General features: G+C 42.4%; 1 protein-coding gene across 1 annotated transcript in view; it reads right to left on the bottom strand.

The window, feature by feature from the left end:
• Positions 1–8,328: 8,328 nt before the first annotated feature.
• Positions 8,329–23,880, bottom strand: part of DNAH10 (dynein axonemal heavy chain 10) — a 309,396-nt gene continuing 293,844 nt past the window's right edge. The window contains exons 73-79 of the mRNA XM_073586115.1: positions 23,078–23,249; positions 22,606–22,737; positions 21,366–21,577; positions 15,279–15,446; positions 13,174–13,354; positions 11,193–11,338; positions 8,329–8,621 (exon numbers count right to left, since the gene is read on the bottom strand). Of these exons, the coding sequence (XP_073442216.1) occupies positions 8,475–8,621; positions 11,193–11,338; positions 13,174–13,354; positions 15,279–15,446; positions 21,366–21,577; positions 22,606–22,737; positions 23,078–23,249 (1,158 nt within the window). The 3' untranslated portion in view covers positions 8,329–8,474. The remainder of the gene's footprint in view (positions 8,622–11,192; positions 11,339–13,173; positions 13,355–15,278; positions 15,447–21,365; positions 21,578–22,605; positions 22,738–23,077; positions 23,250–23,880) is intronic.

Genomic DNA, 23,880 nt, shown 5'->3' with positions numbered 1-23,880 from the left:
ACGGAGACTACAGCACTATGAACTGCTTCACAATATCCTTCGTTCATGCAAACCACGGTACATGTATGGTGTGACGATTGTGCGAGCTCACTCCAGCATCGGTGTGATCAAAAGCAGGTGTCAGCACTATATGACAGCTGACACCAATGCCCATGATCGGAGTTAGTACCAATCGCAGTTGTTTAACATTAAGCAAAAGGCACCACTAACCAAACAACAGCATGAAGAACAAAAAGATCTTCAAACAAGTCAGGGACAAAGTTGTTGAGAAGTAAAAGTCAGGGTTGGGTTATAGTAAAATATTCCAATCTCTAATGATCCCCTGGAACAGCATTAAATCCATTATCATCAAATTGTAATACAACAAACCTGCCAAGAGAGGGCCACTCAACAAAACTCTCAGCCCAAGCAAGGAGGGCATTAATCAAAGAGGCAGCAGAGACCAAAGGGAACCCTGGTGAAGCTGCAGAGTTCCCAATCAGAGACTGAAGTATTCGTCCATAAAACCACAATAACCCATTTACTTCATAGAGGTGGCCTTTCTTTATGGAAGAGTGGGCAGAAAAATGCCTTTAGTTACACACACAAATTGCAAGGCTGATTTTGAGTTTGCCAAAAGACATGTGGGAACTCCCCAAATGTATGGAGGAAGGTGCGGTGGTGAGGTGAGATTAAAATTGAACTTTTTGGCCAAAAAGTTAAATGCTATGTCTGGCACCAAAACAATGCAGCTCATCACACCAATAACACCATCCCCACAGTGAAACGTGGTGGCAGCATCATGCTATGGGAATGTTTTTCGGAAGCAGGGACAGAGAAAATGGTCCGAGTCAAGAAGATGGATGGTGCGAAATACACTGTTGCACTCTGTCTGTGATTTGAGACTGCGACAGAGGTTCACCTTCCAACAAGACAAAAACCCAAGGCATATTGCTAAAGCAATACTTGGGTGATTTAAGGGGAAATGTAGAAATGTTTTGGAATGGCCTCATCAAAGCCCAGACAATCTATGGTCAAACTTGAAGATTGCTGTTCACCAGAGAAAATCATCTAATCTGATGGAGCTGGACCAGTTTTTCCTTGACGAACGGGCAAAAATCCCAGTGGCAAGACGTGGAAAGCTCATAGAGCTTATAGAACTTATCAAGAGCAACTTGCAGCTGTAACTGCTGCAAAAGGAGGCCCTACAAAGTACTGACCTGAGGGGGGTGAATAGTTATGTGCACTGACGTTCTCGGTTATTTTGTCCTATTTGTTGTTTGCTTCACAAAAAAAAGAAAACCAAATGCTCACAATTGTAGGTGTGTTCTTTACATGAACTGATGCAAACCCTCAAAAAAGAACAGTGAAATTCCAGGTTGTGAAATAGCAAAACACAAAAAAATGCCAGGGTTCATTCTGCCTCTAAATGATCGCAGTAAGGCTTGGCGCACTCTATGCTGTGTGGCTAAACAGTACCGTACTGCCACATATTAAGCATTGCCATATTCAGCAGAAATTGAGTGACAGATTTTGGTGCCATTTTACACATGATTACTGCATCCTTAGATGAATTCATTGAGACGTGGTTTGTAAAAATTGGTCACTTATGGGGGGGTTCTGCTACCCCAGGGTTGCTGCCAATGTGACATGGCTCCCGCAAACTATTCCTGCAAAATCTGTCCTATAATATAGCGCTCCCTCCCTTATGAGCTTTGCAGTGTGCCTCAAAGGTAGTTCCCAATTACATGTAGGATATTGTTGTACTCAGGAGAATCTGCAGAAAAAATGAGAGGTACATTTTTTTCCTATTAGCACTCACAAAAATTAAAAACTTGGGGCTAAAACAACAGTTTAGTAGTAAAAGTATAATTATTTTTTCTTCTCCCAGTATTATAAAATTCTGTAAGCCACCTGTGGTGTCAGTATGATCACTGCACCCTATATGAATTCATTGGGGGTGGGGGTGAAATTGAAAATTGTGTGGCTAAAGAAAAAATTTTTTGTGAGAAATGTATTTTTTCATTTTTATGGCTCAATGTTATAAACTTCTGTGACGCACCTACAGGTTCAAAGTGCTCACCATACCTTTAGATAAATTCCTTGAGGGTGTAGTTTCCAAAATGGGGTTACTTGTGGAGGGTTTTCACTGTTTAAATACATTAGAGGCTGTGCAAACACAACATGGCATCCACTGTCTATTCCAGCCAATTTTGCGCTCCAAAAGTCCAATGGCACTCCTACACTCCCGTGCCCTGCCATACAGTAGTTTTCCACCACTTATGGGATACCAGGAGAAATTGCACAACAAATTGTATGGTCTTTTTTTACTTACTACCCTTGTGAAAGTTAAAAATTTGGGACTAAAAGAACATTTTTGTGGGAAAAATTATAATGTTAATTTTCCCTTCCACATTGCTTGAATTCCTTTGAAGCACCTAAAGGGTTAAAAAAAAACTTCTTGAACATTGTTTTGTGAACTTTGAGGGGTGCAGAAATTAAAATGTTTTCACTTTTTGGTATTTTCTGTCACATAAGCCCCTCAAAGTCAATTTAAACATAATGTAGTACCTAAAAAAATGTTTTGTAAATTTTGATAGAAAAATGAGAAATTACTGAACCCTTCCAACTTCCTAACCAAGAAAAATTACTTAGGTTTTAAAAATGATGCTGAAGTAATGTAGACATGTGGGAAAAGTTGTTTATTAATTGTTTTCTATGATATAGCTCTAGTTTAAGGGCATAAAAGTTTGAAAATTGCAAAATTTTCAACCAAATTTCAATACTTTCACAAATAACCGAAAAAAATATCAACCTAAATTTACCACTAACAAAGTATTATTTGTCATTAAAAAAATATCAGAGTCACTGAGATACGTTGAAGCATTCCAGAGTTATTACAACATAAAATGACACTGGTCAGAATTGAAAAAATTGGCCTGGTGAGGAAGGTGAAAACCGGCTTAGGTGTTTGGGGGGATTATACCAATTATATTAACACATAAAATTAGCTTGGTCTCTACTACTACATGTTCTGTTACAGGTTGTGTAGTGTTAAAGGGGTTGTGCAGGACAGAAATTCTATAAAATAATAAAAAAAGAAGTTTCAGTTAATGACATGCGTTCTCCTTTTGGGGCCTGCAGAGCCCAGTGATTGGCTGCAGTGGTCTTGTGGGTAGGCAGCACGTAATCAACTGCATCAAAGTATTGAGGGACTATCAGAATGGACAGAGGGATTACTGGAGTGGGAAATATTTGCCTGTGTTTTTTTTTTTATTTATTTTATAGCATTTTCTGGTCGCTAAAAAAATACTAGCTTTATACAGTACTAGCTGAAGAGTCCGGCGCTGCCCGGGCATAGTAACTAACTACGGATAGTTAGAACAAATTATAATGATTTATATCTATATATATAAAGCTGAGTGTATAGCCCCACCCAGTACGCATAACCACACTCACTCTAATATCCCACATCATCCCGGTAGGCCAAAGCTACCGGACTACTACCCCTAATATCCTAATATCCCACATCGTCCCATCAGCCAGAGCCACCTGACTACTACCCCTAATATCCCACATCATCCCATCAGCCAGAGCCACCGGACAACTACCACTAATATCCCACATCATCCCATCACAGCCGCCGGACTACTACCACTAACATTCCACATCATCCCATCAGAGCCACCAGAATACTACCCCTAATATCCCACATCATTCCGTCAGAGCCACCAGACTACTACCCCTAATATCCCACATCATTCCGTCAGAGCCACCAGACTACTACCCCTAATATCCCACATCATCCCATCACAGCCGCCGGACTACTACCCCTAATATCCCACATCATCCCGACAGCCAGAGCCACCGGATTACTACCCCTAATATCCCACATCATCCCGTCAGCCTGAGCCACCGAACAACTACCCCTATTATCCAACATCATTCCAACCGCCAGAGCCACCAGACTACTACTCATACCACAAGATATGGCCTTCCCAAAACCCTGTCTGATGACAAATGCACATATAGCAGGATGCAGCCGGCCTCCACTAATAAAAGCAAGGAGCAGCACAGGTGCAGACTACTGATAAAAACAACCACCCCACACCTATCAGACCATGGAGGGGTTGGCTGCCTAGTAGAAAAAATGCACATAGATAAGGCTTGCATAGGATGCCAGTCACACATGTAAGTGTGATGCAAAGTGTCTGGTGTTATGATTGGGTCACCGAGGAGGAGAGAAAGCCAAGCTAAGCCACAGAAAACCAGAGAGGTTGGTAACTAAGTGGATTGCAGACCCCTGATCCTATCCACACAACTAGCAGTAGCCGTGGAGTATGCCTATGATGATTCTAGATGCCTCGGCACAGCCGGAGAGCTAACTGAGCCTAAAGCAAGAAAGGGGAAATCTAAACTGCCCCAGAGCAGACCCCAAAAGAATAGACCGCCCCCAAACATATACTGTCGGTGAGACAAGATGAAAACACAAACGCAGGTAGGAAAATAGACTGAGCAAACGATGGGGCCCACACTGACTAGACAGGAGAGGAATGGAAAGACACTGTCTGCAATCACGCAAAAAAACACTGCAAAAAAGTCCAACACGTCTGATGCAAAAAATACTGAAGTCGCACGACTTCGCCCACTATATCAGCACTCTGGTATATTCTGAAAGCAGAGCAAAAAGAGGCCAATCTAATAAAGGACTAAAACAAACTGGCACAAGCAGAAACATATAGGTGGTGATTTAGCACAGCCCCAGCCAGAGCTGGCTGACCCGCACAAAACTGAAATAGATAAAACCAGATCAAATGTAAACAGAATAGCAAATGAACACTTAGCTGAATATGCAGGGACTGAGCTGGAAACTAAGACCTCAGGAGGCAGGAAGAAAATCACCAGCAGGGATAGGGAGTCGGCTGTCTTAAATCCCAGTCTGAAACCCGAGATCTCCAATCGTCGTCCTCATTATCAGGTGGCAAGCCTCTATTAATCAGATCAGCTCCATTACCTCCATTAACCACCAGAGGGATCCCAGAAAGAGAACTCGCAACCCCTCTGTCAATTTGACCAGCTCCACTACCTTCAGTTGTAATCAGAGGTAGGCCAAAAAGCGAATTCACAACAGTCTGGCTTGCAACCTATTAATAACGTCCATAGTATTCTCAGGCGGGCTGCTCCAGCACTATAATATGCAACACACAGTGACAGACGCCCCCATAGACCAAGCCAACAAAAAGAGGCCCGGCTGCATCCTGCAAAAAATATGATAAGTGCAAAAAATTAATGCATACAATGAGTACATTAAATGAGGTATTGGTTAATATTTTGGCCAAAATAGAACCTGCAAGCCGCGTCAAGGCTCCTCATAATTTGCATGCGCAGTCAGGCTTTTTGGCTTTGCCTGCAGTTGGGTAAAGCATACTGAGCGTGCGCGAGCCAAGAATGCTTAGCGCATGCGCAAAAAATGGCGGACACCTACTTCTATTCATGAAAAAACTGCGGACGGCGGCCAAGGATGGGGAGGCGGCAAAGATCGGAAACACCGCCCATCGGACCGGACCAACCTCATTTAAATAGCCCGCCAAAAGTAGGTGACAGATTCCCTTTTAAGAGAAGCCTGGGGTCAAAACCAAAGCGCTGGATGGATTTGCCCTAACTTCAATACCATTGATCCCTTTAAGACAGGTCTGGTGTCAGTATCAGAGCGCCAAGGGATTTACCCTAACGTCCATACTGGAGATCCCTTTAAGAGGGAAGATGTGCCTATGGGATGGAGGATGTGTGATGGGTATATGGACACGGGAGGGGGGATTCATTTCTGTCATGTGCTCTCTGCTCCTTTCTGGGGGGCAGACAATGGCTGGGAACTTATGTTTCCAGGGATGCTAGATTTCTCCCACCATGTCAGTGTTTGCTGAGGTGTTGTTGAGTGGGAAAACGGTTGCTCATAGCAACCAATCACAGCTCAGCTTCTTTTAAACAGCTCTGGTGAAATGAAAGATGCTTAGTGATTGGTTGCAAGGAAAACTGTTGCTCATAGCAGCCAATCCCAGCTCAGCTTCTTTTAAACAGCTCTGGTGAAATGAAAGATGCTTCAGGATTGGTTGGTGATATACACATACACACACACCCATACATTTAATTTTATATATATAGACTAGCTGAAGAGCCCGTTAGTTCCCCGGGCATAGTAACTAACTGCCATCCCGCTCTCTCCCTCCGCAGCCCCACTCACCACTCCGCGTCCCGCTCTCTTCCTCCGAAGCCCAGCTCTTCACCCGCTGTCTCGCATTCTCCCTCAGCAGCCCCACTCTCTCCCTCCGCAGTCCCTGTCTCCACTGGCCGTCCCTCTCCCTCAGCAGTCGGTTTTCGCTCCGCAGCCCTGTTGTCTCCCTCTGCAGTCCAGCTCTCCATCCACCATCATGCTCTCTGGTTCCGCAGCCCCACTCTCTAATTGCTGTCCCGCATTTTCCCTCCACAGGCCTGCTCTCTCCCTCAGCAGAACCTGTCTCCACTGGCCATTCCGCTCTCTCACTCTGCAGCTCCGCTCTATATTCGCCGTCCCACTCTCTCCCTCCGCAGCCCCTGTCTCCACTAGCCATCCTGCTTTCTCCCTCAGCAGCCCAACTCTCCACCAGGTACTTCTTTCCTCATCTGGAGTAAGATTACTGGGGTCAGGAATACCAAAGCATGTCATGAATTAGACAAGCCTCATGCTCCGTAAAGGTCCCAGCTCCACCCATTTTGGCAGATCTGGGAGAAACTGGAATGAAGACGCTTTGCTACATTTTTCTGCAATTCCGAGTTGTGCCAAAACTTTGCGACTTTTCAAAGCAATTAACATCTGAATTCTAGAAAAATTGTTTTGATGAATCGGGGCCTAAATGTATTAAAGGGAATATGTCGGTGGGATTAACCTTCTTAAGCCATGTATATGAGCATGTAGGTCATAAAAGGTTAAATTAAATGATATCTTGATATCTCCAATCCGATGTCTTATTCCAGAGAAATCCACATTTTTCTTAATATGTGCATGAGCTGTTCAGGACTATTGGCCAGACATAAATCTTCATGAGAATCTGAGCTTGTTTTAAATTAAAGAAGGTATTACGAGTGTGAGACTTGTAGGTCAGGTGAGCAGACTGTCATTACATATCACATTGGTAACACCCTCTTTTATTGAGAATCTGCCTTCAGAGTTTATTCTAAGGGAGATCTGTGTCCGGCCCATAGATCTTAATAGTTCATTTACATATTAAGAAAAATATGAATTACTCTTGAATAAAATATAGAATCCCAGATATGAAGGTATCATTTTATGAAACTTTCTATGACCTGCGTGCCCATATAGATGGCTTATGAAGGTTAATCCTACTGACGGATTCCCTTTAACAAGTGTTAAAATGGTATTAGTGTTCTGAAAGATTAAGTCTAGGGTTCATGCAGATGTCTGTAGATCTTGGTCCGAACACGGACCCGAAAGCATGGTCTGGCCGTTGGTCTTCTGAGCCAAGTATGGCAGCTTCTTGTAATTTCTATGATGTGGTGACGCTCTGATCACCAGTCCATGCATTGCAGTCTGTGATCTGACCAAGATCCACGGTAATCTGACTGAGCCCTTAGTACAAGACAATGATGTACAATTTACAATATATCATCAAGCAGTGTATCGTGTAGTGATATATCATCACTTGGGTGGTATAGTTTTCACAAACTAGTAAAGGAAGGGTAACCATCTCACCTAAGTAGTCTCAAGGCGTGCAGGAGCAAGGAAACCGCATGACCCCATGTAGATAGGTCAGCAAAAAAGTGGAAACTTTCAGCTCCTTAAAAATTCTAAGTTTAATTACGGTAAACAAATTAAAAACTCTTTGAATCCATAGTGTGATCAAGGTCAACGCGTTTGAAATCTGTGACATCGGCAAGTGACCAGGGCTGTGGAGTAGGTAAGCCAAACCTCCGACTCCTCAATTTCCCTGACTCCACAGCACTGGTCACTACTGAGCATGTATATAAAGTGCAGCACAGATTCATCTCAACTAAAAGCCCAGATCCTTAGATCAGGAACAGAACAGACATTTCTAGGACATTTCACAACTTTCCCAAATTATTATGAAAACATTTACAGCACATCCTGCATTGTACTACTGTATCAATTTATGATATATTTTAGGAGTCGGTCCATTTTATACTGACTCCACCAAAATGGACACCGACTCCATAGTCCTGGCAGTGACGCCTTGCCAACAGAGCAATGTGGAAGAGAAAGAGCTGCTCTTTTGATGTGAGTCGGGAGATATGTTGTAGGGCAGACCCCGTAGAAAAAAAAGACGAACACCAAAATCCTGGATAACCACTTTAATGGAAACATCCACTACAGTAAAAAATACACTTACAGTCTAACACTTATTAAAGAGTTTAGACTTGTATGTATACAGATTTAACTGGAAAAATATATTATCTTTTTAATGTTTTTTCCAAAATATAATCTAATCAGAATTAAGTGTAAGGCAGACGCCTTGCAGCACCCAGTGGGAGATGTGTTTGGTAGTGAAGAGGTCTGCCTCAAACACCAGACCAACCCCCATAGCATTCCTCCTCATGGACGTAGTGTAAACCGGGGTCCTGAATGTATTCTGAAAAACATAAAACAATCAAGATGGGTACAAGTAGCAATATGTTACGCTGTATGGGAGGAAGAGTAAATCATTTCTAGTAATACAACAGTCCCTGAAAATCTTTGTTAAAAGGAAATACCCTATTGCTAGAGCAAGCACATACGTTCACACTTCCTAACATACTTTTTATTTTTTTCATATTGCCTCTATCGGGCCAGTGGTAAGAAGTCCTGAATCTATCCAACCTGGTGTTTGTAAGAATGTTTAGCTAGAACACCATTTACTAGCCACTCGTAAGGTCATATATTTATTCTTGACACTTACGGAAAAAAAAATGTATTAATGTTAATCCCTTACTGAAATGCTGATGTTCCGTTGGCCCAATGAGAAGGAATAAACGTCCACATTGCAGTGGGTGACTGGAAACTAAAAATCTGCCTGGAAACCCATAGTAGTGAATGCCGAAGAATGCAAAAATCTCCCTTGGCATACACTAATTTTGGCCTTTAGGTGTCCATACACATTTGATAAAAGTTAGCTTGTGGTTGAAGAAATGTTCTTCTCCAGAATAACTGTTTCACCGATGCAGCCATACAGATTTTTTTAGGTATAAGCAGTCATTGTTCTTCAACGTATATCAAATGCAAAAATGAAACAGCGACTTCATTACAGGCGACGACAGTGTGTCGGTGGTTGGTAGCGACAACTATTGTGATTCCACCAGAGGAACATTCCCTATGATTGAAATAGTCCATTTCTGCCAACTTTGTTCTGATGAGTATTAGACTGACAATTAGACCAAACTCTGGATTAGCATCCCAGCAGGATGTAATCCGAGTGCAGTCCGATTTCTTTTCCATGGACCCACTGACTTGCATTGCCAGTTTTGATCCAACCTTAAGATCAAAATCCGACATGTCTCCGATATCTTCGGCGGACCATGTGGTCAAAGGAAAAAATTGGACATGTGAATGGCCCCATATACTATCGTTGGTACAAGTGCCATCTGTGCAAATTATGGACAGCACTTGTATGCAAAAATCATAAGTCTAAATGAAGCCTAAACCCTCTACATTTTATTTCTTTAAAGGGCTTCTCCAGTACCACTCCCTTCCACATCAAGAGGAGAAAGGCATTAATGTTGTATTGGCAGATGCCTGCCAGGAGTGTACACCATGCGCATGTATCGTACCCGGCTCTGTAGGACTCAAAAGAAATGTATCTAGAATATATCTATCCATTTTTTATCTTCCCATAATATCAGCCATAATGAAATCCTGTTACACCAGGAGTTTACTGTCCATATTTATATGTTTATGAGCGTTTGACTTTTTATGTCTTTGAATTTGTATGCAAGGGTGCGTTACTTACCATATTTTTCGGCTTATAAGATGCACTTTTTCCCCCCAAATTTGGGGGGAAAATGAGGGTGCTTCTTATAATGCGGATATACTTTACCGGCCATGGTGGAGCAGAGTCCCAGGGTCGCTGCTGGAGGCGGAAAGAGTGGCGCATTGCTGCAGGCCACAGGCTGGGATGAGGGGGTGTTCCAATGTGCTCCACTGCAGGTGAAAATGGTTGCGGTGCTCTGTGGTGCAGGGGGTCTCCACCAACATTTTGTAAAAGCCATGAACCCCCGCATACCCATTACTGCAATACAGTGACCTCTGGGAAAATGTTGCCGAGATCTCAATCTGAGCATGGGCCTCCCCGGTGGCCATTTTCCCTGGGGTCACCCCATCGCAGTAATGAATATGCGGGGGGCTCAGGCCTTTCATAAAATGCCAGTATATCCCCCCCGCACCACAGAGCACTGCAGCCATTTTCACCCGCAGTGGCGCACATCGAAACACCCCTTCATCCCAGCCTGCGACCTGCAGCAACACGCCACTCTTGCCTCCAGCAGCGACCTTGGGAAACTGCTTCACCACAGCCACCACCCCTGGTAAGCAATAAGACGCATGGATTATAAGAGGCACAGCCGTTTTATTAAAACAAAGGTTTTTTTTTTCCTATTTTTCTCTTCAAAACTTGGGGTGCGTCTTATAATCCGCAAAAACACTACTTTTGTGCTTCTGATTACGTGTTGGGCCAGTATATTGTGACAGCAAAGGTGTAATTCTAAATTTTAACCTCAATATTCAAAACATGAAGACTGATGGTATAACCTGAGCTACCGTATGACTATGTACTTTGCACAAACAGGGGTGTGGCACCTCGTTTTTAGGGGGCTGTTCATTTTGTTTATATTCTGTAGCTTTCCATGGGCAATGTCTTAACAGTCCGGACCCCGTCCTGCTCTGCTCTTATTTATTTTTAGATCTGCTGACACATAGCGATGTGAACTACAAGAGTTGGGTACCACCTGATTGGGTCACCTTGTCGTGGTGGGATAGCTTTTACATTTTTTTTTATCAAAAAATGTTAACTAAGTACCTATGTTAGTTACATGTACTATTACTATTTATTTACTTAGTGCAGGGTACTTGCTCATTTTGTTTTCATCTTAGGTTCTGCTTGTTAAATGGCCAGAGTGTGAATGCACACCTATGCATTGCAAAAAAAATTATTTTGGTTATGACTATGTACCTGTAGCTTGAGCCGATGAGATTCTATAGGGATAACCTTCAGTACAGGCAACTCCACCACGAGAACTTTGGGTTTACTTTTAATTAAACAGGATTTCTCAATGTCCCAGTCAGCTCCTTCCAGGTATAATCCAGAAATAAAGCATCCTGTGCAAAGTAGAAAACACAACACGGTCATATAAAATATCAGCTTATACAAATATACAATCGTATCATATCTGTTCTTATAATATCCCGTGGCTGGATTTTAGAGCGCAGCTAGAACATATACAAGAAAAACAGTACTCGGAAGGTTTGATGGTGAGTAGTGTATCTTCATGGAGACATATAATCAGATAGTTGCAAAAATAACAATTGTTCAAATTGCCTTAATTTTGGTATTGTTCCATTAAAAAATAAAAAAAGGGGAGGGGGGGTGTTAACCCTTTCCCTCCACAGCCAATTTTCATTTTTACGCATTAATTTTTTTCCTCCCCTTCTTCCAAGAGCCATAACTTTTTTTAATTTTTCTCTCCACACTGACATGTGAGGACTTGTTTTTTACAGGACAAGTTGTAATTTTGAGTGGTGACATTCATTTTAGGGCTCCCTCACACTAGCATTTAAATCAGATGAGTTCATTCCGATAAAAAATCGGATTGCACTTGGACTAATGTCATTCAATGAGGCTGTGCAGATCTGTGTAATTTTTCTCAGCTGTATTCAGCATGCTACAATTTCACTCCGATATCCGAGAAAAAAAAATCACATGCCATATGGACCATCAGTTCGGCATCCGATTTTTACAGATACATTGCAGTTCTGTAGCAGAGGAAACTGTAAATGGTCTTGTAAAAGATTAATAGCTGCTGAGTAAAAAAACGGATTCAATATGGACAGTACACGGATGACAAGTGAGAAAAAATCGTGCCCCTTTCCTTGATGAGAACGGGACCGAATTTGTATACGCAAGTATGAGTCAACCCTTATCGGTATGCTCACACTAGCATATAAAAAAATCGGTCCCGTTCTCATCCAGAAGAGTGGGATGATTTTTTTCCACTTGTTATCCACGTGCTGTCTGGGTGCAATCAGCATTGAAACACGTTGCGAATTAAAAAAACCTTATCATCATCACCATTGTTGAATAATTAATAAACTCCAACAGCGTAGCCCACCATATGTGTTTTATCCAACTGGATCCATTGATACCGTTTTTATTACACTTTTTATTGTGAAGAGCTGTCACGAAAAAAGCAATCGTATTATTTTGATTTTTTTCTTCTTACATAATTTACCAATTGGATTAATTTTAGATTTTGATATATTGGGCTTTTATGAACACGGAGATACCAGATATGCTGTCTACCAAAAACGGAATGAAGTTTACAAAGAAAAAAAACAGTAACTACATTCGAATATGGTGGAGATTCAAAGATGTTTTGAGATTGTTTTGCTGCCATCCAACATGGTATCCATGAAACATGTGATGGTGTCTCCGCGGCTTGTGTTTTACATATTTCCCATAAGGGATGGGGGCATTGCTCTAGAATCACTGCGTTGAGAAACATATGATGGTGTCTCCGCGGCTTGTGTTTTGCATGTGTTTACATATTTCCCATAAGGGATGGGGGCATTGCTCTAGAATCACTGCGTTGAGAAACATGTGATGGTGTCTCCGCAGTGTTGGATGTTGATCTCCATGAGTTCATTCATCCTCATTTTTCAACACTTTCGGCCATGACTGTAAATATAGAAATTTCCTCTTCCGAAGGTTGATTAGATCGATCAATGCGTTGGATTAGGAGCCATGGATAGGATCATGCATTATGAATTTACTTATGCCTCATTACATTTACCTTTTCCAACTTCTTAGTTGGACTTGATGGGCATGTGTCTTCTTTCAATTGTATTAACTATGTAACTTCAGATTGAGTCAGGTTTAAAAATGATCCTGAATGTGTAAAAATGCTATTGAAAATGGTCTCTTTGAAAATCCCTACCTTGTCCTGGTCTCTCAGTGACCTCTTCAGTTGTACGGTACTTTGTAACCTGAGTGTACAACGTAGAGCGGTCAAGTGGCCATCCATTCTTTCTGCAAGTGGCTTGCACAAGAGCAGTCAGATAGGACTCTGGGATATGTAACCCAGACAGCCACATAACATTTGGCTCACCGTCATTCACCTGCAAGAATATAGGTAATATCAGTGATTGTATTTGTATGAACAAAGCAGACACTATAAGAATGCACATTTTTGTGAAAAAGTGTTTGCCCACTTCCTGATTTCCTATTCTTTTGCATGTTTTTCATACTTAAATGTTTGAGATCACCAAACACATTTAAATATTAGACAAAGATAACAAATGTGAACGCAATATGCATTTTTTTTTTTTTTAAAAAAAAGGTCTTTATTATTAAGGGAAAAATAAATCCAAACCTACAGGGCCCCGTGTGAAAAAGTGATTGCCTCCCACCCCTTTAAAATCTAAATTAACTGTGATTTATTACATCGTTGGAAAGCCAATTCAAATTAGCTACACCCAGACCTGATTACTGCCACACCTGTTCTCAATCAAGAAATCACTTAAAGGCCGGGGTCAGACTTGCTAGAAACTCGGACGAGTCTCGCACGTCAATACCCGGCACTGCTGCCAGCATTCAGATCGGAGCATTCAGCTGCATGTATTTCTATGCAGCTGAACGCTCCAATCCGTGTGCCAGCGGCAGTGCCGGGTATTGACGTGCGAGACTCGTCCGAGTTTCTCGCAAGTCTGACCCCAGCCAAATAGGAAATGCTTGACAGTAAAGTAGACCAAAACATCATCAAAAACTAGACATCATGCCGTGATCCAAAGAAATTCTGGAACAAATGAGAAACAAAGTAATTGAGATCTATCAGTCTGGAAAAGGTTATAAAGCTATTTTTAAAGCTTTGGGACTCCAGCGAACCACAGCGAGAGCCATTAAACACAAATGGCAAAAACATGGAACAGTGGTGAACCTTCAGAGGAGTAGCCAATAGACCAAAATTACCCAAAGAGCGAGGTGATGACTCATCCAAGAGGTCACAAAAGACCCAACAACAACATCCTATGAACTGCAGGTCTCACTTGCCTCAGCTAAGGTCAGTGTTCAAGACTCCACCACAAGAAAGAGACTGGGTAAACATGGCCTGCATGGCAAAGTTCCAAGATGAAAACCATTACTGAGTAATAAGAACATAAAGGCTCATCTCTGTTTTGCCAGAAAATATCTTGATGATTCCCAAGACTTTTGGGAGATTACTCTGTGGACTAACGAGACAAAATTTGAACTTTTTAGAGGGTATAGGTCTCAAAACATCTGACGTAGACGTAGAACATTTCAGAAACTAAACATCATACTGATAAAACATCATACAGTAAAATGTGGTGGTAGTGTGATGGTCTGGGGCTTTTTGCTGCTTCAGGACCTGGAAGACTTCCTGTAGTAAATTGAACCATGAATTTTGCTGTCTATCAAAATATCCTGAAGGCCATCTGTTCGTGACCTCAGGCTGAATTGCACATGGGTTATGCAGCAGGACAATGATCCAAAACCAACCAGCAAGTCCACCTCTGAATGGCTTAAGAAAAACAAAATTAAGACTTTGGAGTGGCCTAGTTAAAGTCCTGACCTTAATCCGACTGAGATTCTGCGGCATGACCTTAAAAATGGAGGTTCATGCTCAGAAACCCTCCAATGTTGCCGAATTACAATAATTCTGCAAAGATGATGGGTCAAAATTCTTCCAGAGCGTCGCAGTTGTTGCTGCTAAGAGTGACCCAACCAGTAATTGGGTTTATGTAGCAATCACTTTGTCACAGTTTTTTACCTGTAGGTTTGGATTTCTTTTCCCCTTAATAATAAAAACCTTATTTTAAAAACTGCATTTTGTGTTAGTTGTGTTATCTTTGTCTAATATTAAAATTTGTTTGGTGATCTGAAACATTTAAGTGTGACAAACATGCAAAAGAATAGGAAATCAGGAAAGAGGCAAACACATTTTCACTCAACTGTATCTAGATAGCCATTGCAGATGGTACAATTCACACAGAACAGTCGGAGTTCAGAAATCTTATATCATACCCATGACGTGTACTGATTATAACGTGTTCTGAAATGAATCATCCAATTTCCCAAAGATTTTAAAGTATCAGGTGCCAGTTTTCTCCATATGCTTGGAATCTGCCCATTAAATAGTGCTCGGGCTACTTCGTCCAATTCATTGCTCATTCCAACTTCACCAGCCAAAGCCTGTAGACATGAAAGAATAAAGGTAATGTACTGGATATCAACTTCTCATGACGCACAAATTACGGTATATTCCTTTTTTTAATCCACAGAAAGAAATTATGGATAATAATGATGATAATAATAATAATAATTTTTATTTATATAGCGCCGACACATTCCGCAGCACTTTACATTTTAGAGGGGATGGGTACAGACGATAGACATAACAGCATAACAGTAATCACATAGGTCATAACAGATACCAAGAGGAATGAGGGTCCTGCTCACAAGCTTACAATCTATGAGGAAAAAAGGGAGACACGAAAGGTGGGTGGTAACAATTGCCTTCATTGTTCAGACCAGCCATAGTGTTGAGTATGTAACAGCACTGACACAGATGGATAATAGATGCATAAAGCATGTGGGAACATGATGCGGGGAACCTGGTTATGGTAAAACTTTTGACTGGGCCACCCAGGGATAGTTAGGTTAATGCATTGAGGCGGTAGGCCAGTCTCAATAAATGCGTTTTTTGGGCACGCTTAAAATTGTAGGGATTGGGGACTAATCGTATTGACCTGGGTAATGCATTCCAAAGAATTGGTGCAGCACGTGTAAAGTCTTGGAGATGGGAGTGGAGGTTCTAATTATTGAGGATGCTAACCTCAGGTCATCCGCAGGATGGAGGGCACGGGTAGGGTGGTAGACTGAGATGAGGGAGGAGATATAGGCTGGTGCTCAGCCGTGGAGTGCTTTGTGGGTGAGGGTAATAAGTTTGTACTGGATTCTGGAGTGGATGGGTAAGCAGTGTAATGACTGGCACAAGGTAGAGGCATCGGTATAACGATTGGTGAGGAATATGATCCTGGCTGCAGCACTTAAGACTGATTGGAGGGGGAGAGTTTGATAAGAGGGAGACCGATTAGTAGAGAGTTACAATAGTCCAGACGAGAATGAATAAGAGAAACAGTAAGAGTTTTTGCAGAATCAAAAGTAAGAAAAGATCGAATTCTGGAAATATTTTTGAGATGCAGATAACAAGAGCGAGCCAGTGATCTGATGTGGGGGGGTGAATGAAGGCTCTGAATCAAGTATGACCCCAAGACAGTGGGCATGTTGTTGGGGAGTAATAGTGGAACCACACACCGAAATGGCAATGTCAGGCATAGGTACATTAGTAGAGGGAGGAAACACAAGGAGTTCTGTCTTTGACAGGTTCAGCTTCAAGTAGAGGGAGGACATGATGTTGGAGACAGCGTTTAGACAATCACTGGTGTTTTCTGAAAAGGCAGGAGTGATGTCAGGAGAAAAAGCATATAATTGGGTGTCATCAGCATAGAGATGGTACTGGAAACCAAATCTACTGATTGTTTGACCAATAGGGGCAGTATACAAAAAGAATAGAAGGGGGCCTAGAACCGATCCTTGAGGAACTCCAACAGTAAGTGGAAGATGAGAGGAGGAGGAGCCAGCAAAAGATACAGTGAAGGAGCGGTCAGAGAGATAGGAGTAGAACCAGGAGAGAATGGTGTCCTTGAGGCCAATGGAGTGGAGCATAGTGAGGAGGAGCTGGTGATCCACAGTGTCGAATGCTGTGGAGAGATCCAGGAGAATTCGCATGGAGTAGTGACCATTTGATTTAGCTGTTAGTAGATCATTAGAGACTTTAGTGAGAGCAGTTTCAGTAGAGTGTAAAGAGCGGAAACTGGATTGTAGAGGATCGAGAAGAGAGTTATCAGAGAGATAGCGGATAAGATGGGAGTGGACCAGGCGTTCCAGGAGTTTAGAGATGAAGGGAAGATTAGAGACAGGTCTATAGTTAGCGGCACAGTTTTGGTCGAAGGATGGTTTTTTAAGTAATGGATGTATGATGGCATGCTTAAATGAGGAGGGAAAGATACCAGAAGAGAGAGAGAGGTTAAATATTTTTGTTAGGTGGGCGGTAACAGCAGGGGAAAGGGACTGGAGGAGATGTAACGGAATTGGGTCACTGGTGCAAGTGGTTGGGCGAGAAGATGCAAGGAGCCTGATTACTGGTTCAAAATCAGAGAGTGAGCTAGCTGCACTGGGGGAGGAAGGAAGATGCATGGTATGAGGTGTTTGGGAGATAATTTCCTGTCGGATATGGTCAATTTTTTCTTTGAAGTAATTCGCCAGATCGTTGGCTCGAAGATCCGTGGTTGGGGCCTGCACTATTGGGTTGAGTAGGGAATGAAAAGTGTCAAAGAGACGTTTAGGCTGCGTTCACACAGCGCGTTTTTTTTTGCGTCTTCGTGGCGTTTAACGCGCGATTTTGCAGCGAAAACGCAAAAAAAAGCATCCCATGCAATCCTATGGGATTCCGCAATGCTGTGCTAATGCTGCGGATTTTCCCGTGGCGGAATCGCATCGTGGAAAAATACACAGCATGCTCATTATTTTGCGGAATCCTGGCGATCCCGCACCCATAGGATTGCACTGTTCCGCTTACTTCCCGCATGTGGCTGTGCCCACCATGCGAAAAGTAAGCAGAACATTTGCGGCTGGTACCCACGGTCCGCAGGAGAGGAGACTGTCCTCCGGGCTGTGGGTACCATATCCCTGTAAAAAATAGAATAAAAAATGGTGTTATATTCACCTTCCGGCGTCCCGCGCAGCCTTCCCGGGCCTCAGCGATGCGCCCGTTCCCAGTAATGCCTTGCAAGACCTTTGATGACGTCGCGGTCTCGCGATAATGTAGCGGTCCCTATTCCTTGCGAGACCGCTTCATTATCGAGAGACCGTTACGTCATCCAAGGTCTCGCAAGGCATTACTGGGAACGGAAGCATCACTGAGGCCCGGGAAGGCTGCGCGGGACGCCGGAAGGTGAATATAACACTTTTTTTTTTTTTTTTTTTTTTTTTACTATTTTTAACATTATATCTTTTACTATTGATGCCTCATAGGCAGCCTCAATAGTAAAAAGTTGGTCACACTCGTCAAACACTATGTTTGACGAATGTGACTAACCTGTCAATCAGTTCTCCAAGCGATACTACAGATTGCTTGGAAACCGCCAGCATTCTGCAAGCTAATTACGCTTGCAAATCGCTAGTTTTTCCACGGGAAAATTGCGGGAACTTAAAATGCGATTTTCCTGCTGAATGGAATTCTGGAATTCTCGCAGTAACTTCCGCGAGAATTCCGCTACGTGTGCACATAGCCTTAGGGTTCTTGGACAGTGAGGTAATGAGGGTGTTGAAATAGGTTTGTTTGGAGAGGTGAAGGGCAGTTTTGTATGTTCTAAGCATAAACTTATAATGGATGAAATCTTCATGTAGGTTGGATTTTCTCCACAGACATTCGGCGCACCTGGAGTACCGCTGCAGGAAACGTGTTTGCACAGTGTGCCAGGGTTGTCACCGTCTGTGTCGTGTTGTTCTATGTATAGGAGGTGAAATTTCATCCAGGGCACTTTGAAGTGTTTCGCTGTAATGCTTCAGTGCAGAGTCAGGACATGAGAGGTAGGAGATAGGGGCCGATGATGACTGCAAGTTCTTTGTGAGTTTCTGAGTGTTAATGGCCTATATGTTTCTATAAGTGTGGAAAGGGGGGCGACCTGAGTGGGGTGGCAGTTCTTGATAGACAATGAGAGAAGGTTGTGGTCAGAGAGCGGGAGAGGGGAGTTTGTGAAATCATCCACTGAGCAAAGCCGAGAGAAGACCAAGTCAAGGGAGTTTCTGTCGTCATGCGTTGGAGAGTTCGTAAGCTGCGAAAGGCCGAAAGAGGAGGTTGGAGATAAAAGGTTAGTAGCAGAAGGGGAGAGGTGAAGAGCGATGGGGATGTTGAAATCATCCATGATGAGGGTGGGGATGTCACAGGAGAGAAAAAGTGGAAGCCAGGTGGCAAAGTGATTCAGGAACTGATGGGAGGGGCCGGGAGGATGATACACCACCGACACTCACATGGAGAAGGGGGAGTAGAGTCTGACGGCATGAACCTCAAAGGAAGTGAAGACAAGTGAGGATACTTGAGGGATAACCTGAAAGGTACAGTTAGGTCCATATATATTTGGATAGAGACAACATTTTTCTAATTTTAGTTCTAGACATTACCACAATGAACTTTAAACAGAACAATTCAGATGCAGTTGAAGTTCAGACTTTCAGCTTTCATTTGAGGGTATCCACATTAAAATTGGATGAAGGGTTTAGGAGTTTCAGCTCCTTAACATGTGCCACCCTGTTTTTACAGGGACCAAAAGTAATTGGACAATTGACTCCAAGGCTATTTCATGGACAGGTGTGGGCAATACCTTCGTTATGTCATTCTCAATTAAGCAGATAAAAGGCATGGAGTTGATTTGAGGTGTGGTGCTTGCAATTGGAAGGTTTTGCTGTGAAGGAAACACGCGGTCAAAGGAGCTCTCCATGCAGGTGAAACAAGCCATCCTTACGCTGCAAAAACAGAAAAAACCCATCCGAGAAATTGCTACAACATTAGGAGTGGCAAAATCTACAGTTTGGTACATCTTGAGAAAGAAAGCAAGCACTGGTGAACTCATCAATGCAAAAAGACATGGGCGCCCACAGAAGACAACAGTGGTGGATGATCGCAGAATAATCTCCATGGTGAAGAGAAACCCTTTCACAACAGCCAACCAAGTGAACAACACTCTCCAGGAGGTAGGTGTATCAATATCCAAATCTACCATAAAGAGAAGACTGAATGAAAGTAAATACAGAGGGTTCACTGCACGGTGCAAGCCACTCATAAGCATCAAGAATCAAAAGGCTAGACTGGACTTTGCTAAAAAAAAAACATCTAAAAAAGCCAGCACGGTTCTGGAAGAACATTCTTTGGACAGATGAAACCAAGATCAACCTCTACCAGCATGATGGAAAGAGAAAAGTATTGCGAAGGCGTGGTACAGCTCATGATCCAAAGCATACCACATCATCTGTAAAACATGGCGAAGGCAGTGTGATGGCTTGGGCATGCATGGCTGCCAGTGGCACTGGGTCACTAGTGTTTATTGATGATGTGACACAGGACAGAAGCAGCCAAATGAATTCTGAGGTATTCAGAGCCATACTGTGTGCTCAGATCCAGCCAAATGCAGCTAAACTGATTGGTCGTCGTTTCATACTACAGATGGACAATGACCCAAAACATAAAGCCAAAGCAACCCAGGAGTTTATTAAAGCAAAGAAGTGGAATATTCTTGAATGGCCATGTCAGTCACCTGATCTCAACCCAATTGAGCATGCATTTCACTTCAGACAGAAAGGCCTACAAACAAACAGCAGCTGAAAACCACCGCAGTGAAGGCCTGGCAGAGCATCAAAAAGGAGGAAACACAGCGTCTGGTGATGTCCATGAGTTCAAGACTTCAGGCAGTCATTGCCAACAAAGTGTTTTCAACCAAGTACTAGAAATGACCATTTTATTTACAATTATTTAATCTGTCCAATTACTTTTGGTCCCTTTAAAAACAGGGTGGCACATGTTAAGGAGCTGAAACTCCTAAACCCTTCATCCAATTTTAATGTGGATACCCTCAAATGAAAGCTGAAAGTCTGATCTTTAACTGCATCTGAATTGTTTTGTTTAAATTTCATTGTGGCAATGTCTAGAACCAAAATTAGAAAAATGTTGTCTCTGTCCAAATATATATGGACCTAACAGTACATTTTGGTGATAGGAGCAGACCAATGCCTCCACCTGCTCTATTGTCTGCTCTTGGGGTATGTGAAAAGTGTAGTCCCCCATATGAAAGAGAAACAGATGGATGAAATAATTGTTTGTTATCCCCAGTATTAATGATCCGTTATTCCTATTTGTAGTAATAATTACCATATTAAGAGTTTATCTGAGACTGGGAATGAAGTGTTAGTGTTTGATATAAAAGCTTTGCCAATATAAAAGATAAAAAGGCTGATGGGTTGAGAAAGATGGCACCATGTCATCATTGTACTCACCCTCTGAAGTTCAGCTAGAGACCTGGACATGCGTACGATCAGCTTGTTAAACCTTTCTAGCTCCTGCAGTAACACCACTGTGGTTGGTGATATTTCTAGTCCAAAATTTTTCCTAATTTGATCCAGATCAAATACTTGCGGCAGCTTGTTCTCAATATCCTTTGCCACCTGCCCAATGTACTCATCCCGGCTTATACCTTTGCCCGATTCACCTGTAGAAATAGTACAGCTAAGATTTTCATCTGCAAAGATAAGGCTGGTGAGATGAGCTCCACCCGTGAAGTTTTGTACACAGTGGGCTAATGTTATACAAACTGTGGGTATGTTAAAGCACCACTCCAGCATTTTATCTTTTACTGCTGAAATGGTGGCACTAATCTAAGTTCCCTGCCCCTAATTTCATACTTATCAGCTGCCATCTTAATCTGTTCTCGGTGCTGCACAAGTTGGCCTCCAGCATTTTGTGACCTGCCGGATCGCTCCAGTGTTTGCTGGGAGATGCGGAAGTCACTTCTCATTGTAAGTCTATGAGAGCCAGAATGGGGCCAGAACAAGGCTCTCTTAAACTTACATAGAGAGCTTGTGACCGTTACCTCTGACTTGCAGTCAGTCAGAAGTTTCAGTCACAACATGGTGGCACATTGGGACCGGAACGGCGCCAAGAACAGCAGAAGATGTGAGCTGGTAAATATAATATTACGGTCAAGAAACTTACATTAGTGGCACCACTCCAGCGTTGAACTTAAAACTTAAAAAAAAACACTGGAGTGGTGCTTTAAAGAGGAACTGGCACTAAGTTATAATCAGTGGCATCATGTAACACATTATTTTGCAGTTTTATTCAGACTTTAATTGTGGCTAAATATGTGAGTCCATGGCTGGACTTAACCTTGAATTTCTGTATTGCAAAGGGCATTCCAATATTCCTAAACGATGATCAATATGCAGCATTAAAGGGGTTCTCCAGATACATCAATATGAGATACGTGGGGGTCTGACATGTTATTTCCTTTGGTAAGTGCCAGATGTAACCACTTTGAATGCAGTGGCAAATCACAGCTCCATTCACTATGTAGCGGCTGCTGCCAGGTACTGCAGAACAGAGAAATATGAATAGGATCACTACAGATCTAACATTGATGAGCTATAGAAAAGGATAAGTCATCAATATGCTGTAGCCAGACAACTTCTTTAAACAGCAGAAAACAAAATTATAACTAGGTGATGCCAATTCTCATACCTGTCTGTGGCTGTAGTTCCAGGAGGTGAGACCACATATCCCTAGCTGCCTGTGTGTAGTATCCAATTTCAGCATTTGGATGCAGACCAAACACTTCAGGGGTATTTGCAAGGGGAAGCGATTCTATTTCCTCTGTTAACCAAAATGAATATATGAAATAGATTCAAATAAAAAAAAAAAATGGTTTGATAAAATATTTTCCAGTTTTTCAGTATCTAAGTAAGTAATGCTACTCATTATTCATTTTTTTAATACAGTGTTTTATTGTGCGGCACAGGATATTTTGACATAAACTCACCTGCTGATTGTTTCCACTGAAAAGAGCAAGAAAGAAATTGGATTCATATGAAACAAAGTCTACACTAAAGTCACGAGCCACTAACAGGCTGCTATCATGTAATTAGAGATTAAGGTCAGTCTCCTGCCCTGATCGTTATGACAAATATTTTATTAATCCTAACACTGATCTTACCGACAAAATCATCTTTTTTGTCTCCACTTGGAATTTTGTAATCAACATCGTCATTTTTGTAGAAATGGAACAGTTGGAAAGTATCAAATATAAAGTCGCCTAAATATTCATCCATGTAAGTGGTGAGAATCCGACGATCAAAGCTGTCAATGGCCCTTCCCCCATACATGACCTACAGAAATACACAGTAACGTAATAATGTGAATAGCTTACAATACAAAAGCTGATACAGATAAGTTGTCTCACTGCAGTTACACGTAGTAAGGCTATGTGCACACGGTGCGGATTCTGCTGCGGATCCGTTTCTGCAGCTGCGGGTCCGCAGCAGATTTAGGTGCGTTGTACAGTACCATTGTTTTCAATGGTAAACTGGAAAACGCAGTGCACATGCTGCGGATTTTTCCGCGCGTTTTTGCTGCGGTTTACAATCCGCAGCATGTCAATTCTTTTGGCCAGAAACGCTGCGGTTTCACACTCATCCATTATGAGGTGTAAAACCGCAGGGCAAAACCGCAGATAAACCGCAGGACTTTAGTCCTGCGTATTTATCTGCGGTTTTCACTACAAAATCCGCAGAGGCAAAAAACTCCGTGTGCACATAGCCTAAATGGGATAGAAATCACCTGCCCCTTTCATTAAAGCACCACTGCAGCGTTTTGTTTGCCGGAGTGGCGCTTTAAATGTAAATCCCCTACCGGATTTTGGCACCCCTCTGGTCCTGCAGCGCCATCTTGTGAGCGCAGCTTCTGACTGGCCGGAAGTCAGAAGCTACATCACAAGCTCCCAGTGCAAGTCTATGAGAG

Source organism: Dendrobates tinctorius, unplaced genomic scaffold (assembly GCF_039654945.1).
Source record: "Dendrobates tinctorius isolate UK_male_01 unplaced genomic scaffold, ASM3965494v1 ptg000090l, whole genome shotgun sequence".
Lineage (NCBI taxonomy): Eukaryota > Metazoa > Chordata > Amphibia > Anura > Dendrobatidae > Dendrobates > Dendrobates tinctorius.
The sequence above is the reverse complement of the archived record's forward strand: the minus strand, read 5'-3'. Positions and strand labels throughout refer to the sequence as shown.